The sequence below is a fragment of the Accipiter gentilis genome, chromosome 22 (assembly GCF_929443795.1).
Source record: "Accipiter gentilis chromosome 22, bAccGen1.1, whole genome shotgun sequence".
Lineage (NCBI taxonomy): Eukaryota > Metazoa > Chordata > Aves > Accipitriformes > Accipitridae > Astur > Astur gentilis.
Genome location: NC_064901.1, coordinates 20,825,533 through 20,842,417, shown reverse-complemented (window position 1 = coordinate 20,842,417; position 16,885 = coordinate 20,825,533). Strand labels below are relative to the sequence as shown.

The 16,885-nt window shown below is 36.5% G+C and overlaps 1 protein-coding gene across 12 annotated transcripts in view; it reads left to right on the top strand.

Moving 5' to 3' along the window:
• The window catches only part of PHF21A (PHD finger protein 21A), a 136,247-nt gene that overhangs the window by 35,159 nt on the left and 84,203 nt on the right, over positions 1-16,885 (top strand). For 8 of the 12 annotated variants that reach the window (XM_049825068.1, XM_049825062.1, XM_049825071.1 and 5 more), the window contains 3 exons: positions 2,083-2,218; positions 6,854-6,886; positions 8,999-9,085. In XM_049825068.1, coding sequence (XP_049681025.1) covers positions 2,165-2,218; positions 6,854-6,886; positions 8,999-9,085 — 174 coding nt within the window. In that variant the 5' untranslated portion in view covers positions 2,083-2,164. The remainder of the gene's footprint in view (positions 1-2,082; positions 2,219-6,853; positions 6,887-8,998; positions 9,086-16,885) is intronic. The other 4 variants (XM_049825070.1, XM_049825073.1, XM_049825069.1 and 1 more) reach the window with 1 other exon arrangement.

The following is a 16,885-nucleotide window of genomic DNA, read 5'->3' as shown; positions in this document are numbered from 1 at the left end:
CAGTTTCTATCTGTCAAATTAAGGTGTGCATTAATAGTAGTTGCTCAATCTTTGTTTTTTTGGCGTGGTTTTTTTTTTTACATAAGTACAGTGTTATTTTTCCCGTGAACTAGTACTGGGCTTTACAGTCACATGTATTAAAATTAAGGATATTGTTCACATTCTCAACTGAGATAACTGTCTCTTCTGCTGTTTTGCACTTAACTTTAAAGTTAATATGTAGTTAGAGTGATACTAGCTATTCATCGTGAGTGCCTTCTCATTCATTGAAGACACACTGAGAAGGAAACTATGGCCGTATCTGCCTGTATCTCTACCCCAAAATCGCATTTCCAAGGCTTATGAAAGACTTCTTACATCTGCAGTGGGTTCCAGTTTTCATTAGCCAGTCTCCCACGTGGTTTTCTGAAGCATGGTTTCTTTTGAAACTGCAATGGTAGGGACTTAATGCAGGCTATAGTTGTTCTTGTCAGTGAGTGGAAGTAATAATCCAGGATTCTGTTTTCTCATTACTGTTTGTGGTAATAGAACAGGGAACTATATGTAATTTCCATGTATCCCTTGATACAAATTACAATTTTATAGAGAGTAGTGCTGCAAAGGCAGCTGTTTTCGCTCATCTGTGTCACATGTGGGAGAGGCCCTTGCAGAAGGTCATTTCATGTGTTGACTAGAAACTCTGATCAGGCCTTTGTTATTTAAATAAGTAACTTTAAGCTAACAGCAGACAGCACTGACAAAGAATGAATTTAAATATAATGCTTTTAAAAACCCCTTTATAGTCTTCTCTTTTTATAAAATGTTTCTGTTTGGAAAGAGAAACAGTTAATTTAAATAAAACAAAACCAACCCCCAACCTCTTTATTTTCAGGAGTTCACAAACTTGTCCAGCACTTCAGTTTACTGTAGTGAGACAACATTAAAATAAAATTCTGTAACTTATTGGAATTATTCTCTTTTTACAGCCTACATGTCTAATCTAAACTGTCAATATCTTTTTGAAAACAATGAAGTCCCATTATGAAGGCCTCTGAGTTGGCTACAATACCTGTGCAATAATTGTGAGCAATTTTCAAAAAAATAAAAAAATAGGAACTATTTTAACACTCCAGCATTTCTTTAATATGGGGTGTCTGCATGGAAAAGTGACTGGAAAGATCACTATATAACGTTTTCAGATGGCTTTTATGTGTATAGATAGATTTATAGATGTTTTTATACAGGTTCCATTGTGATTTAAGCATATGGGATAGACGGGAATCTTAATCCTGTTTCAGAAGCTTTTTTAAGAAGCTTTCAGAATTTTAACATATTTCTGAACAAAAATATCTTGCCCAGCTTTCAAGGCTTTTATAAGTACGGTTGATAATGCTTTTCTATGTCAGAGGTTGGGGGCATTAGTTTGTTTGTAGTACAAGCGAGGATGGTAAACTCATACTCTTGTTCTAGAAGTAGAATTCCAGGATTAAAAAGATTTTTAAATGAATGGCTTTGAAAAAGTCTTGTGCTGCGTTGTATCAATCTTGTGTTCCTTCAAAATAGGTTTCAACTGAAATGAGTAACTCGGCACAAATTTTAGGCAGTGGGTTATTGGTATATTAATGTTGTTCTGTCAACTTGCATGCAGACCATCTCATCTAAGAACAGCTCGATAGTATCATGGAAGTATGTTAATGCGGTACATTGTTTAACAACTTACTGCTGTCTGGGTTGCAGATTTTTAGTCTCCAGAATATTTTCTCATCTACACAGATTTTTAAAACATTCTTGGTGGTTAAATTTTCTAATTTAATATGCAACAGCAATAGGATATTGGTAGGAAATAGCTGCCTGCAAACTAAGATAAGGGGCAAGTATGTCAACTTTGGGATATGTGGAAGTAACAAATTTGGCTTAATGACTCTAAGGCAGGCATTTTGTACAGCCTGCAGACTTCTTATGTTCGAAAGATTGTTTGTGTTTAGGCTGGAAAGCTGCAGTTGAATATAGTTCACTACTGAATTCCTGCTCTGTCGTAATCTTCTTTTTTCAAATTGGCTTCTGTCGTTCACTAACAAAACCAAAACCTTTATTTTTCTGTAGCACTGGTGTTAAAGAGGAAACCAGAAACTAAAGGCACTAGAATCAGAAAAGACACTTCTAGAGAAAGTGGAGAAGGTAGAGAATGGAGCTGCAGACTCTACAGGAGGCTCTGAAAGTGGAAATTCAGGTTCACCAGGTAAATTGTATTCTTTCATGCTTTATACTTTCAAGTAATAGCAGCATTAGTATTGCTGATAGTATTATTACTAATGGTAGCATTAAGTAATAGCTCTACAACTATAGTAATAATTGTTTTATAAGCTTGAAACTACTCCAGAATTTTATACTCTGCATTTTGACCCCACCACCTGTTGTTTTTTAGAAAAATCTACGTATCAGGCTGTGGGTGGGGATTTTTTAATTTTTTTTTTAATATTTTGTAGCAGTGATAAAAACATTCTGAAAACTCTTTAAGTTCAGCAACTTCTGTCTGGAAGGTTCTTCTGATGTTCTGAAGCCAACTTCAGTGTTCAGTTGGCAATGGAAGAATACAGTGGAGGAACTTTCAGGCATAATGTGTATGGTGCTGCATAGTCTCATCTGGTTCTTCTCTTCTGGAGTGACTTCGTTTAGTACCTTCTAAACTTATATAGTTTTGCTAACCAAAACCTTGTAGTGCGTGGGGTCAGAAATTCTTACATGTTGGGTCTTTTACTGGTCGCCTGTCTGATACTATATGGCAGTAGAGTTGCAGTTTGCAATTCTGTTACAAATGAGAAATATTAAAAATAATAATAATAAAACTTAATTTAGTAAATGTAAGAGGACATATGCATATTAATTCTTGGAACAAAATTGTTACAGCCATAAACAGAGTAGCTGCCAACTTGAAATGTTAAATTTATCAGTGAGACCTTTTCTAAAGACAGTTCTCCAAGTATTTTTGTTGGATGTCTGAAACGTGCAACTGTTACACAGTGGATTCAAGAAATATGTGATAGGTTACACTGATCAGTGTAACCCATAATACAAAATTTGGAAAACATTTCCAAATAACCTGGTGACTTGTTTAGACAAGTGTTCTAGATGACTTGTTCAGGAGTTGCTGCGATGATGGGCATAGTGCAGGAACTTGAATGGGTGGATTAGTAAAATGAAGCTATGTCTGCTTTAACAAAATATAACTTTCAGCTAGGGAAAAAAGCTTGAAAAAGCTAAAGATTAATTTCCAGAACTACATACAAGTATTTTGCTCTCCTCAGAAACTGCAAGGCCCTTGCATTCAAAACATCAATGAAGTTTTGTTATGGGGGTAAGGAAATTGAGAAATTACCCATGGCATTTTGCTGCAGAAATTAAAATGTTTAAGGCCAGTGAGTATTTTTTTCCAAGAATTATCTGCTCTATGGTGATCAGAGCACTAGTCATACTTGTGTTTGTATAACAGCATTTACTTCTTGTATCTCCATTCCCCTTTATGCCTAAGCTAACCAAAAATTTTAAGACTGCAAATTTTGAATAATCTTTAGCATATGTTCATAATGATGACGAACAGGGATGGAGACTGGAAAATTTCCCAAAAGACTATTTTTTTTTTAACAACTTCAAGGTTTTTTGACCCTGTTTGCCTTAGCTTTGTCCAATCTTCATTAAAAGTGAGCTCTGCACCGAAATCAACTTTAATTAAATTTGAGTTTAGTTGGTGAAACTAGTCAAGCAATTGTATCAGAAGGTTGTCTTTTTTTCTTCAAGATACTGTATATTCCCATAATTAAGGCTAAGAACAAGTCTAAATGTTTACAGTGGAAAATAACACTTGTAGCAACATGTTGGGTGCTTCCGTAAACTTCTCTTGAACTGTGTGCAAGTGGTTACTGCTGGGCTTGTCAAATGGCCACTGATAGAAATGAAACTTGTTTTTGGCACAAAAAGAAAGAAATCTTCAAATGAAATGCTTGAACTGTATTGTGTATCTTTGAATTTTGTAACTTAGAGATACAATATATCCCTTCTTTTGGCAGTGACCAGGATTTGTGGAGAGTTGTTTCACTTGTTATCTTTTACTTATCTAGTATTTCTTTTTCTGAGGACTCTCTGAAAAAGCTTGCCAGCACTCATACGGTCAGAGTTTATCATGCCCTTGTAAGTGGTGGACAGGTGTCTAATGAGCATACAAAGCTCAGCTCTGCACTGTGAGCAGAGCCTCCCAGCTTCCTCATGCACTGTGTTACCTGTGACTGCTTACATAGCTGTAGAAAGTGATGCTCAGTATGACTATTTTTGTTTGTAGAATAGCTCCTTGTTTTCTGCCTATTCCAGTTTACCTCCAGAACTCTGTCCGAAGCTTTGATGCTGCTGTTTTGGCAAAGTGTATCTTAAACTACCAGTAAGGATCCAAAGGAGGTGTTTAGTTGTTTAGAAAAAGCTACTTTTTGTTTTGATGATTGAAGAATCCTCCATACCTGAGGTCTGACCAGGTCACTTGCTGTATCAGGGTACAACTTGAATATTCAAATATCTTCCATGTCAAAGCTATATTGCTTGTCCTGAGAAGAGATGCATCAAATCTAAGTAGTTCATTCTGCTACTGTGTTGACTTAATTAAGGTTATTTTGAAACAGTCTGCTCTTCATAGTTTTGATCACAAGAGGTGTTAAGGAAGTTATATTTAGCTATTCTCACAGAAGGGTTGGGTTTTATGGATGACTCCTCGAGCTGATGCATAGAAAGAACCCAAAACATCCTTTTCTTTCTCTCATTTTGTAGCAAAAAGATCAGTAGGTTTTAAAATATCTTAAATTTAGCTTGCATTTGGGGTCAATGCAAAAGAACGTTTTTTTTCTTATGATTGGATGACACAGTATTGTGTGATCCATAAATTTAGCAATACGAACAGTTTACAGTCACTGACTGTATTGTCTTATGACTGAGTCTGTACAAGCACTTTGCATAAAAACTAACAGATTTATTGCTTGTCAAACTCCAATGTGGCAGAAAGCACCAAGGAAAAATAATCTAAGCATGTAAGCAAAAGGGTAACATAGCACCTTAGCTCCTGTGACACTGAATGGCAGCATGATGAAACAATAATATTTAGTGTAGATAAATGCCAAGTGATGCACTTTGGAAAAACAGTCCTCGTTTTACATCTGCAATAGCAGGCTGTGAATTAGCTATTAGTGCTGCTGAAGGAGTTCTTGCAGTTCAGAGTACCTGAATGTTGCATGCAGTTTTAAACTTTGTCTCCAGATGATAGAGATGAACTAGAGAAATAACAGGGAAGGGTGTTAAGACTGAGCAAAGCAATGGAATGATTCGTGCATGAGGAGACTTCCAGTCTAAAGAAGCGATGGCTGATGGACGAATATGTGGTGTGCAGAAAATGTAGAAAGAAGATAAATAGAGAAACAGTCATAGAGTATCTCGAGTTGGAAGGGACCCATAAGGATCATCGAGTCCAACTTGCAGCTCCTCTTGACTCAAGTCAAGGCTCATTTTCCATAATCTTATTTGCCCTTCATGCTTGCATTATCAGAAGGCAGATTCAAAAGAAAAAGAAGGTCCTTTTACATAAAAGTCCTGTAGTTTAACTTTGGAACTTATTGTCACAGAATCTTGAGTGTTTTCCTAAGTTCAAAAAGTAATTAAGGCAGATTAATGGAAGAAAAAAGTGTGTTACTAGCTATTAAACATAAGACATAATCTTTGAAGGCATCAGACATGTAAATTTCTGAAAGATGGGATATAACACTCTATGCTTGTCCAGCATAGACATGCTGATACCTCTGGTTACTATTGGCTAATACTGAAAAGAAAAATGCAGCAGGTAAACCTGTGGTCTGATGCAGGATTATCTTTCTTTATGCTTTTTTTTTAATTAATACCATTTTTAGGATGTGAAATAAAATAAACTTTAATTAGGTGACAAAATCTGAATTCTCTGACTGCTATAAATGCAGACGGAATGAAACATACATTTTTCTTGCTTGCTTTGCCCTTCTGTTTCTCAGTCCTTTTCGTGATTCTGATGAGGAAAGGGGGAAGAAAGTACAGACTTTACATTGTTATTTGCATGTGTGGAAAGGACACGGCAATGTGATTAATAAACGAGGCTGTAACCAAAAAAGAAATTGGGAATTTTTGGTTTGCATTGCTTCATTCTGGGCTTTGGTTTTCTTTGGTGACAGCCTGGTAACTTCTTCCTTGCTTAGCAATAGACAGCATCCTCCTGCAGCTGCCTGAAGGAAGTAAAGGAGGAAGAATAGTGAATGGTAACCATCTGTCTGCTTTCCCTTGGATGTGGAGGGCATCTCTTCTACAATGATCTCAATCTCTCTCCGAGGGAGAAAAGTGGCAAAGATACTTATGAACATGGGTCTTCCATGTGGTACCAGCCAAGCCAACACACTGGCGAACCCTTAGTACTTGAAACATTCTGCTCTTGAATATACAGACAGCTTTTGTGCCTGCAGTGGTTATCAGCGATTTGTGTTTCTTATGACTGCAAGCAAAGGCGGCAGCAGTTCTAAAGGAGACACAGCTATTAAATTATCTTACCCAGCTGGCTGAAATTGTCTTTAAAAGGCATCACTTGTTCAAGAGCTGTTTAAGAGAAGGAGCAAAAGTGGTGGCTTAGTGCAGTGGTTTTACTATATTAATAAGAATGGGGTTGAAAATTATATAATACTGGATTCCAGGCCTTGCTATTGAAATGCTGGAAACTGAATATTTTGCTTTTACAAACATTCTTCAAAAATGTTGAATTTTAAACTGTTCAACAAGATCTGTAATGGAAATCTTCATTGTATTGTTGCATCTTTTTTCTTTCCAGAAATTGGTTGCCCAAATGAAGCAAGATCCGCAGGTAAGTATTTATTTTTATATTGCATTATTTACCTTAAAAATACAGGAAATAACAGTGCATGAAGCTTGAGAATTTTAGCTATTTCTTGATCATGTTCTTGCTTGCTAACGCAGTGTTTAGAAGAAAACCATTATGAACAAATCTTTAAACAATGACTGTTGGATAGTTTAAAAAAAGCCAAAACAAAAAAAACCTATTGCCTTTATGGAGCCTTTTGCCTTGTATTCTTAATAGTTTAAATCAGGTGACTCTTGTGGGCTGTGGTGCAGTTCAAACATGCATTAAGTTTCTGATTCTGTTAGGAGCTGCTCTTTATAAACTCTGCCATTACTTGAATTTGCTTTTTTTCTTTTTTGATTATCAGAAGGTTCACAGTTGTACGAGAAGAGATAGGATATTCTGTCCAAGAAATTTGTCCAAATAGTGTAGCTTAAGGCTGTGTTCAGATTGCCTGTCTCGGGTATCCAACTTCAGCACTGTAGTGTCCAAAGAGTGGGCACTTGGCCTTGGGGTGTTTCAGAGCTACTGAAATTGGATAACTGGACTCCTTGCATAGGCAGCTGAAGTCATCCCTTTCCCAATGACTGTGTAAGGAGACTGGGTTATCTTGTACAGCAATTGAGCACTCCAGTGTGCTGAATGGGGAGTTGCGTGGAGTTCTCCAGCCAGTCTGTAATGCTGAGTGGAGGGATAAAGGCAGCTTACTTGAAGCTTGCTATTAAGTGCTTCCACCTCCCTACAATATTAAATGCCCTGTAATTTTCTGAGCGTATATTTTTCTGGGCTCAGTGGAGTGGGAAGACAGCTTTTTGTAACAGTCAAATAGTTAGACCAGGGAGTGGGGTGGTATTGGAAAAAATCTGCTTTCTAGAACTTCTGATGGGATTTGGGTAAGGTCTACTGCTCTTACTTGTTGGGCAAGTCTGCTAATGATTAGCCTGCAGAGCAATCTGCTTTCAGTTCATACCTGCTGAAGGCCAGAAAATGGTGCAAGTAGCTATGCAAAGTTCCTGGAGCCAGAAAGAGTAAATCTGATCCCTGCTTCCAATGCTCTTAATGAATTTTTATGCCAGATTGATAAGTGGAAACTAGAAGGGAGGATGACTGGTCAATATCTGGTTTTGCTAGAATTGTGTGTATATTGGAGAAGACTATCTACAAGCTGAGACTGTAATGCATTTCAAAATTGTGTGGAGGAATATAAAAATAGGGAAGTTTTCCTGAGCATGAAGTTCCTGTAACAACATTAGTCCTATGTTTTAATATCTCTGTGTAGCACAGCAAACCTGTGTAATCTAATGTAGAGTTTACAACATAAATGAGAACAAAAACAGTGGAAAAAGAGAAAATGCAGGGAAGCTCGCTTCCCTGTCACATTTCTGCAGAGCTTCACAGGCTTTAAACTGTGGATGGATTTTTTTTTTTATTTTATTTTTAATAGGAAAGACATAGTCCTGGTAAAAAATTGTTTTCTGACTGCATCGCTATAGTGATGCTTATGGCTTTGAAATCTTAAAGTGCTGTTGTAAGCAAAGTGCTGATATGAATGATATGTTAAAGCAAATGTAATTCTCTTAAATACAGCTAAAGGTATAAACATACACAGAAATGAAGACTTAGATATGTTTGCCTTCATTTGACACGTGTGTCAATTAAGATTTAATAGATATGTTTGCTGATGCTCTACACAGTCAAATGTATGATAATATCTTTGCGTAAGTAGCATAGGTGAGAATGCTTTAGGTAACATACCATAGCATTCTATTGTATACAATATGATACTATTATATATTAACAAATGTTTCTCATTTAATTTGTAAGCTTGGATGAAATGTACAAATGTGATTTATAATGTGTTAAGCACTAATGGATGTTTTAATGAAATCTTCCTTCCAAACTGGGTTGTATCTCTGAGTGCTAGAAAGGTCCTCTGATTATTGCTGCACTCAGTGACTTAAATAAGGCTTTGTTGGGCCTCTTGAATTTTATTGGCTGTACATCCAGAGGTGCTGTATTTCTAGTACACTATGCAAAACAAAAAAAAAAAAAAAAACAAAAAACCCACCTTCCTGCTACTACTCTATGTTAACAAATGGAATATCTTTCTCACAGATATTTTTTCTTTCTAATCAGAACGCTGATTTGAAGAAACAGCTTCATGAACTTCAAGCCAAAATCACAGCTCTGAGTGAGAAACAGGTAGGGAAAGAGAGATGTATTGTTAACACCCTGTTCCAAAGAGGTCTCTTTTCCCAGCTTCCAAGAAAGCTGCTAAATTTTTATGTGCAAAAATAAGTGTGGGCAACCAGACATTTTGGATTTTTATTTGATTTCTCAACAAAAGATAGGTCAAGTTATTGTGAGTCTGTCAAAGAAGCAGCTAGTATAATCAGTGGAAGCTATAGCAATTTTTCTTGTGTTGAAACAAATGTTTTATATTAAGGGAGCTGGAAAAAGGAATTAATTTTGTCACTTCTTCTGTTATTATCTTGAAACTTACTGTAAATCAGACCATTCTGGTTTAGATAAATCTTTAGATTTTGTCTTAGTTGACCCACACTATGCATCTGGATGAGTATGCTCGAATTTTTTGTGTCTAGACCAATTAAATTCATGTCAGTTACGGGTACCTAATAGACAATTTGGAAATCAGTTGTGTGTTTTTACCATGATAAATTATACCACAGTTGTCTTACATTTGCCATTTTGTAGGAATTCTTTTTTGACAGGTCTAAAGTATGAGTAATAATTAGAACTGAATGCTTAATAGAAAGATTGTAAAACTTGAAGATGCATCTTATGGGTATCTAGAAGAAAAATAAGTTTGAGAGATCTACAAAGCTTGTTCTCACTTATGTTTTTAAAAAAAACAAAGCAGCAACACACACAAAAAACCTCATACACAGCCTCCCCCAAACACCTAAACTGACTTAAGCAGTCCCTTAATTGTATTGCTATTATGTCAATAACAGAACCAAATTAGATCATTTGATAACACCTTTGAAGAGGGGAAATATTTTAGAATGTGTGTATAGGTAAGAATATAGTTATGCATCAGTGTCACATCTAGATACTTGCATTCATATCTGCATGTGTTCTGTTTTGAGAATTACCTTTCCTAAGGAAATGGGCAGACAGTGATTACACTTACCTAGAAATTTTACTAAAACATTATAGTAGTTTTAGTGGTGGAACAGTGAGTCTAGGAAGGAACATGTAAGGATGATAAAGAATATGATTTTTTAATGAGAATACTAATTCAACAAAAACTGAGGTTTTGCTGATGTGGTGGCATGCCTCTCTTGAAGATGATTTATTCTCTAAAACCAGCATGAGCCTCTGCATGTGGCTATGTCTCACAGCAAGCAACTCCAGAATTCTCTGGTAAGCTCTGGAGGCCCATGGTAACTTCAAAATTAGCTTGCCTTGATGCCATGAAGGAAGTCATATTGACTACCAGTTCACATGATCAGGAGGGACAAGGCAGTGAGACAGTGAAGGGAAGGTAAGAAAGAAGTAAGTGTATCTTACTGTAACTTGTAAACTTGGATTTATAACTCTTTAAAGTTACATTACAGTGGTCTATACTAACATGTATTTAAATTACCCATCACTTGAAATGCAGCTATATCTTTTCTGCTGAAAATTACAGCTCAAAGTAGTAAAGCACACTTGTTCATGGGGATGAACATGGGCTAAGTTTCCGAAAGACTTGGAAGTAAAAGTCAGAAACTAATTTTTCAACCCCATAGCGAATATAGTCAATATGAAGTCACAGTCCAGTTTCCTTCTTTGTATTTTTATGGTTTTGATTATCAGTAGAACAGTGAACTTATCTATGATTGTTGAAGTTTAAATATTTTCTAATATCTGCCACTGGACCGCAGACCTGCCAATGTCCCAGACAATAGTGTTGTTAAAGTAGTACGGCTGCTAAAATGCAATGGTCGTGGCAAATTGAGTTCTAGAAGGAAAGCCCACAACTTTCCAATGCAGAGAAATGCTCGCTCCCTCTTATTTGTAGGAATCTGTTGTATAGACATCTGTGGCTTAGCAATACAGAGTTAAGCAGCATTTTAGAGACTACAACAAAGTCCTTTTTTCTGTTCTCACTTTCATTTTTCTATAGGAAAAATAATTACTATCAATTGTTTTATGGGGAGAGTATTATCCAACAACTTAATTTTCACACAGTGTGTAGAAACATGCAGCTTTGCATAGTAAATTGTGCAGTGCATTTCTTAAGGAAGAGTGCAACATGTATTATCTGTACCTGTTTAGAGCCAAGTAAGTAGTCTTGATGTGTGATGAATAAACTCTGAGGGCTTAACTCCACTGTGGACAGTTACAGGAGGCATAATTGTGTCTGTTTGATTAGTTTTTTACACTTCATTAAAAGCTTAAGTTCCAGCCTGTGTGGTGTCCCTACTCAGAGACAGTGGCGTGGAGCTGAGACCCTAGTGCTAGAGAGGCAGAATACTGAGGTATTTCTGGCTTCTGAAATATTATGTCAGCCTAGTGTACCATTGTTCTTTGCCCTCTTATTTAATGAAGTTGCATGAAGACTTGTGCAAGAACCAAGCCAGTAGTAGCTTTAGTTGCTTTAGGACTTCTCTCCATTTCCGAAGCATTGTGAGAGTAGTGCCGACACTTGGTGCCAGTCGCTGCAGTGATTCGTCGTGGCTTAGGTTTCTTGCTGAGAATTAATGACAGCTCTGTTCAGAAGTTTGTGAAATTGAAGAGATCTGACAAAGTACAAAAAGAAAGTAAGTAGGCTGTGCAGTGTGTATGCTTAAACCTAAAGAAATTTGTTAGCTGATGCACGGTTAAAGTGTTACAGCATAAGATATGTCATATGTTCATGTTTTTTGAAAATGTAAAAGAGGTGAAAATAAATGCTTTGATTTGTTTCACCTGAGAGATGGTATAGCAGTATATGCTGATTGCGTTATCATATGGAAGAAAACCTTCAAAAAAGAGAAAAAACTTATGTGAACATAATTTGCATTTAAAGGGCAGTAAACATGAATACTTCAGAAGATCATTTTCCTCTGCTACTCTCTTTGTTATTACCACAGAGTTCTAAACTGCGTTTACCTTATTTTTCTAATCCGTGGGCAATAAGGTGAATTCAGTTTAACAGTCTTGTTCCTCAGCTGTGTGGGTGCTGCAGTTTGGAAAGCCTGAACGCATTGGTTTTAAAACTAGTTTCTTCTTTCTTCCCCCAACCTTCTTTTCAATAAAGAGAAATCAAGAGGAACTTTTTGTAAAACAGTTTTAATTGCCAAATCAAAGCTTGGGTTGTAAATATGAATTAATTCTGTTGCTGTGTAGTGCTGTTTTTTATTATATTTTCACATCTTTGTAAGAAAATCATAGTCTTAATACCTTTTCCTTCACTTTGTATTCTATGATAGTGTCTTCCTTCGGTATTCTGTTTTGTAGACTTTTACCCACAATTACCTGTCACTACTCAGCTCTTGTCTAGACGAAATGTACTCCTTAGGATAAAAAAACCATAAAGAATGTATTCTTGAATTTTTCCATGAGGAAGTGTATCAGTGTGTACTTTTTTTTACTTTGGGGAGGTGGGGTGGAGATTGTTACCAGTGACACTGGTGAAAGACTGAGGTAGAGCAGGGCTAACATAAAGGAGCAAGAGGGATGTAATCTTGAAGTAACACCTTTTTTCTGCTTCTTTCCCTCCATAGTTAATTAAAAAATTATAATATGATCTTGCAGATATAACATTCTTGAGTATGTATCATAACAGTACCTTTTTCCAGTGACAAGGAAGAGGTCATCTTTATTTCGCTAAGAATTGTAAAGAAAGAAGTGGGCAGCAAACAAGTGCTTTTTAGCAATATCATGTCAAATACAGAGGAATTTCTACATCTGTTCTTACTACAATTTCTTGGAGAAGTTGGAGCATTCTGTCTTAAATGTGGAAGAAAGCTTACAGAAATAGTCTTTTGACCTTATGGTAAAGGTGATGGTGGTAAGCATATACTAAAGAAATCATATGGCTTTTTCTGCTATATTTGAAAATAAAATGAAAATGTCTCTTACTGTAGTTGCACTGAAATTCATTGAATCTTCAGAAAACAGTCTTGTGAAAACTCGACTTGTATTCTAATGCATTTGCTCTTGACATGGAAAGAATAAAGTGGATCCCTTTGTTACTTTGAATTCTGAAGAGCTTTGTACACTTGTAGGGAAAAGTACTCAAAAATAGTTGTTATCATAGGGATACTTGTGGTTTTTATTTTTTTGGGGAGGGGGAATTTTAACATACTTTACTGTGAAGAATAGTCAAAACTGTAGAATATCATCAGAAAAAACGCATGCTATAAAAGCAAGTTTATCTCTATTGTGAATAGGCAAATCTAGTGACTTTTGCTTGTATTTAAAGTTTACAGCAAATTGTGGTGGTTGAGGTTATTCTGAATCCTGTATGTTCAGGGTGAGACTCCTTTTAATGTTGGCACTAAATAGCAAGTAATGAGAAAGGGGATTTGGGGGGGAGATTAAGAATGGTCGTGTAGTTTAACCATGGCTTTGTGTAGTTGAACAAATGTAAACATGTGGTTTAGACTGACAAAGGAAACTTGTTATTTAAGTCTTCAAAAAAACTGTCAGGAATAGGTTTAAGCATTAATGTTGCTATATTTATTACAGGTACCATAACTAAGTAATGAAAAGATTGGTAATGTGCATAAATTCATCCTGTGAGACTGTTCTTCTTGAACGCTTGTCAATCATAGTAAAGGTGAATTTTTATGGAGGCTTTTTGAACACATTATCAGAAAATTGTACCCGAAACATGTTCCATCTGTTCTGTAAAGAGGAAAGGCAGTGTTTTGGTGAGAGGAAAATAAGTGCAGGAAAGCTAGAGAGCAGGAGGGAAACTGGGTACAGTTAAGGGGTAGAAAGGAGCACTCTGAAATGCTTCTGCATGAGAAGGTAGGCAAGATATGCCTGTATGCTGTAGATACAGCAAATGAATACCATGAGAACTTTAGGGCTCAAAATCTGGAAATAAACAATGAAGTCAGTCACTTCTCACTCCTGCCAGTTTTGTCTGGAGTTTCTAATATCTCCTTTCCCTCAGATCCATCAAGGGCATATTAAAATGCCAGTTCTGTCAGTAATGGAGGAAGTGTGCAAATATGCCATATGAACGTGTAGCAACTAATAACTTGAGGCAGGTAATGCTTAATTTCAGTTCCAGTTGTTTGTCCAGAATTGTATGTATTACTAAACACCTGTCTTTTTAAGTAAATGGCATGAATGATAAAGATATGGTAATTTCCATGTGACTGCAAGCATCCATTTATGCCAACTGTTTATAAACCAGTCTTAAAATACATGAAAAACAATTTTGCACCTTCCCAAAGTTTGGGTTTAATATTGAAACGCTGTAGTGATACACTTAGCTCTGCCTCCATAGTTGACTATTTGTAGATTCCTTTCTTAGGTGGTTTGAAGTAGTCACTCATTTTTCCTGTGAAAAAGATACTGGTCTGTCTGGATGTAAGGAGGAGTAAGTTAACTGCCTCTCTGAATTGTCAGAGCCTTTTGAACCCTCTGCTCAGCGTGAACAGCACCTGTTCAGAAGGTGAATGTTTGTTTGAGAAATCTGCATGAGTTTACTATTTTAATCTTTGGTATTTGTTTAACTTGCATCCAAATATTGTGTGAAAATGTGAATATAATGACTTCTCATTAAGTTATCATCTTCCATATTCTCAAGATAAACTGGCTGAAGCAAATTTTGAATGTTGTACAGATGATTGTAGATAGGCAGAGTGCATGCATCTCTCCCTGCTGCCTCTTTTGCAAAACTGATGTTATAATTATTTGCATATGACTGAAATATTGCTAAGTTTTCTCAGACCTTTTGTAATGCTTAAATCATGATTAAACTCATTGTGGCATCTAAACTTGGATTTCCCGTTCTTCTCTTAATGTAACTCCACCTAGACTTCATGCTATGGGTTTGTGAACTTAGTTTTTGCATATCTAATATACATTAGCACTGGAGTAACTTAATTTAGGAAATGCAAGTGACAATTTCATTATATCATTAAAAAGAAAAAACCTCCACACCTTCCCCCTGCTACCCTTCCTTTAGCACTGGCTCAACTTATAGTTTTTGAGTTCATGCTGTATTTAAGCCAGATTTGGATGCAGCTGGAGAACCTTTTTTTAATTGAGGCTAGTTGGATACATCTTTCATCTTCATATAAGCCAGGGCATAACTCCAAAATAGCCTGCTCTGCTTGAAAATCAACACTGTAGATAGAAAACGGGCAGTTAAACTACAGTATTTCCTTGAAAATCCCCTACTGATGGCGAGAGTTGGTTATTAGGTGCTCCTGCATGTTTTGACTTGCTGGATCACCTCACACATCAGTAGTTATTTTAAGGCCTGCTATTCCCTTTTCCCTTTTATATTTGGAGGAAAGACAGGCGAAACATCTGGGATTTAGGATGTTTTGTATAGCACCCTTGAAGGCGTCTTAGTTGGAGGCTGGGAAAAGGGATTAAATCTACTAATGAATTTTTATAAGTGAAAACAGATTAAAATAGCCCATTCTGCTCTGTTCTGCATGCCTCAGTGGAACAACCTCATGGCCACAGAAACAGTATTTTGATTTATTCCAAGTGTATCAGTCTTAGAAGGGGAATCAAATCCAGGGATCTGCTTTTCAGAGCCTTATGGATCTTTAGCTCCTATTGGAGTTGTTTTGTCCCTAGCTCTTCTGAAAACTCTGTTGAATTTTGGAAGGGAGAAGAGAGAGAGAGATAGTGCATCTAATGCTTAGAATACAGGCAAAAACTTGTCTTTGCCGTTTGTTCTCTGCTGCCTGGTACTTGATTTGAAAATAAGCCACTTCCTAAGATTGTGCTTTTTTTGCACTGTTTACTGAATGTACTTCAGCTATGGGCTAAAATATTTTTATTAGTAAAGATTATCTTATTTAATGGTACTGTGCCAAGAACAAGACCAACCAGGGTAGTCAGCGTTAGGTGGTATTTTCCAATGTATGGGTTACGTGTTATACCCTCATAGTGCAGTGTGGAACCACTCAGTTCAACTCCTGATGCTCATTTTTTGAAAAGAACCAAGATGAATGTGATATATTGCATTGCTTCTGTAGTGCCAGTTTGGAATTGGTTTCTGTTAATTGTAGTGGCCTTTACAGGGGGACTGGGGGTCCTTTGTGGTGGACACTGGACAAATAAAGAGGAAATACACTTCCTGGAAGCGATTTAGAGAGAAGATGGCATACTAAGGAAGCATGAGAGGGCCAAATGCATGTATAGTTTTTATAAAAGTTTATTTTAGGGATTGACTTTTCTATTTGAATAAATGTTAACTGCCCTTATTGCTCTAGTCACTATGAGGGTTTCTTTCTCATTTTATTGTGGAGACTGTGATAGGCTTGGGCCTTGAAGGGCTTAAAGAGAGAACAAGCCTTAAGGATTAAAGGGAAAGAATGCCCTTGATGGGGTTTCACTAAATCTCTGTACTGCCTTTTCTGTGTTGACACTGTTGTAGGGAGACAATGCAGTCTTCATCCTTAGGAAACATTGGTGTCCACTGACTTTATAACCTGGTATACATTTTTCTCTCCATAGAAATAATAAGAGTGTTTTATTTTTTTCAAATGTGGGCCAAATAACTGTGAATTCTACTATTTGTGGGCATTATATATAATCAGTTTTTTTCAGTATTGTACTCATTTCTGGGTTAACTTTTAAAATACTTGTTCTGATTTTTAGAAGCCCCCAAAAGCATATAATCTCTTTGGAGCAAGTTTTTCCTTGCTGTTGCATTGCAATACCTAGTTAGCAGACACTTGATGGGGTGTCAGGGAAGATAGGTGGTGGAGGCCAGATAGCATGTAGGTTTTCTTGGGGTGTTTTTGTTTTAATTAGGTCTATTATATCTGAGTTTTTCTTATTTTCTCTCTCATTCTAAGTCTGTCAAAA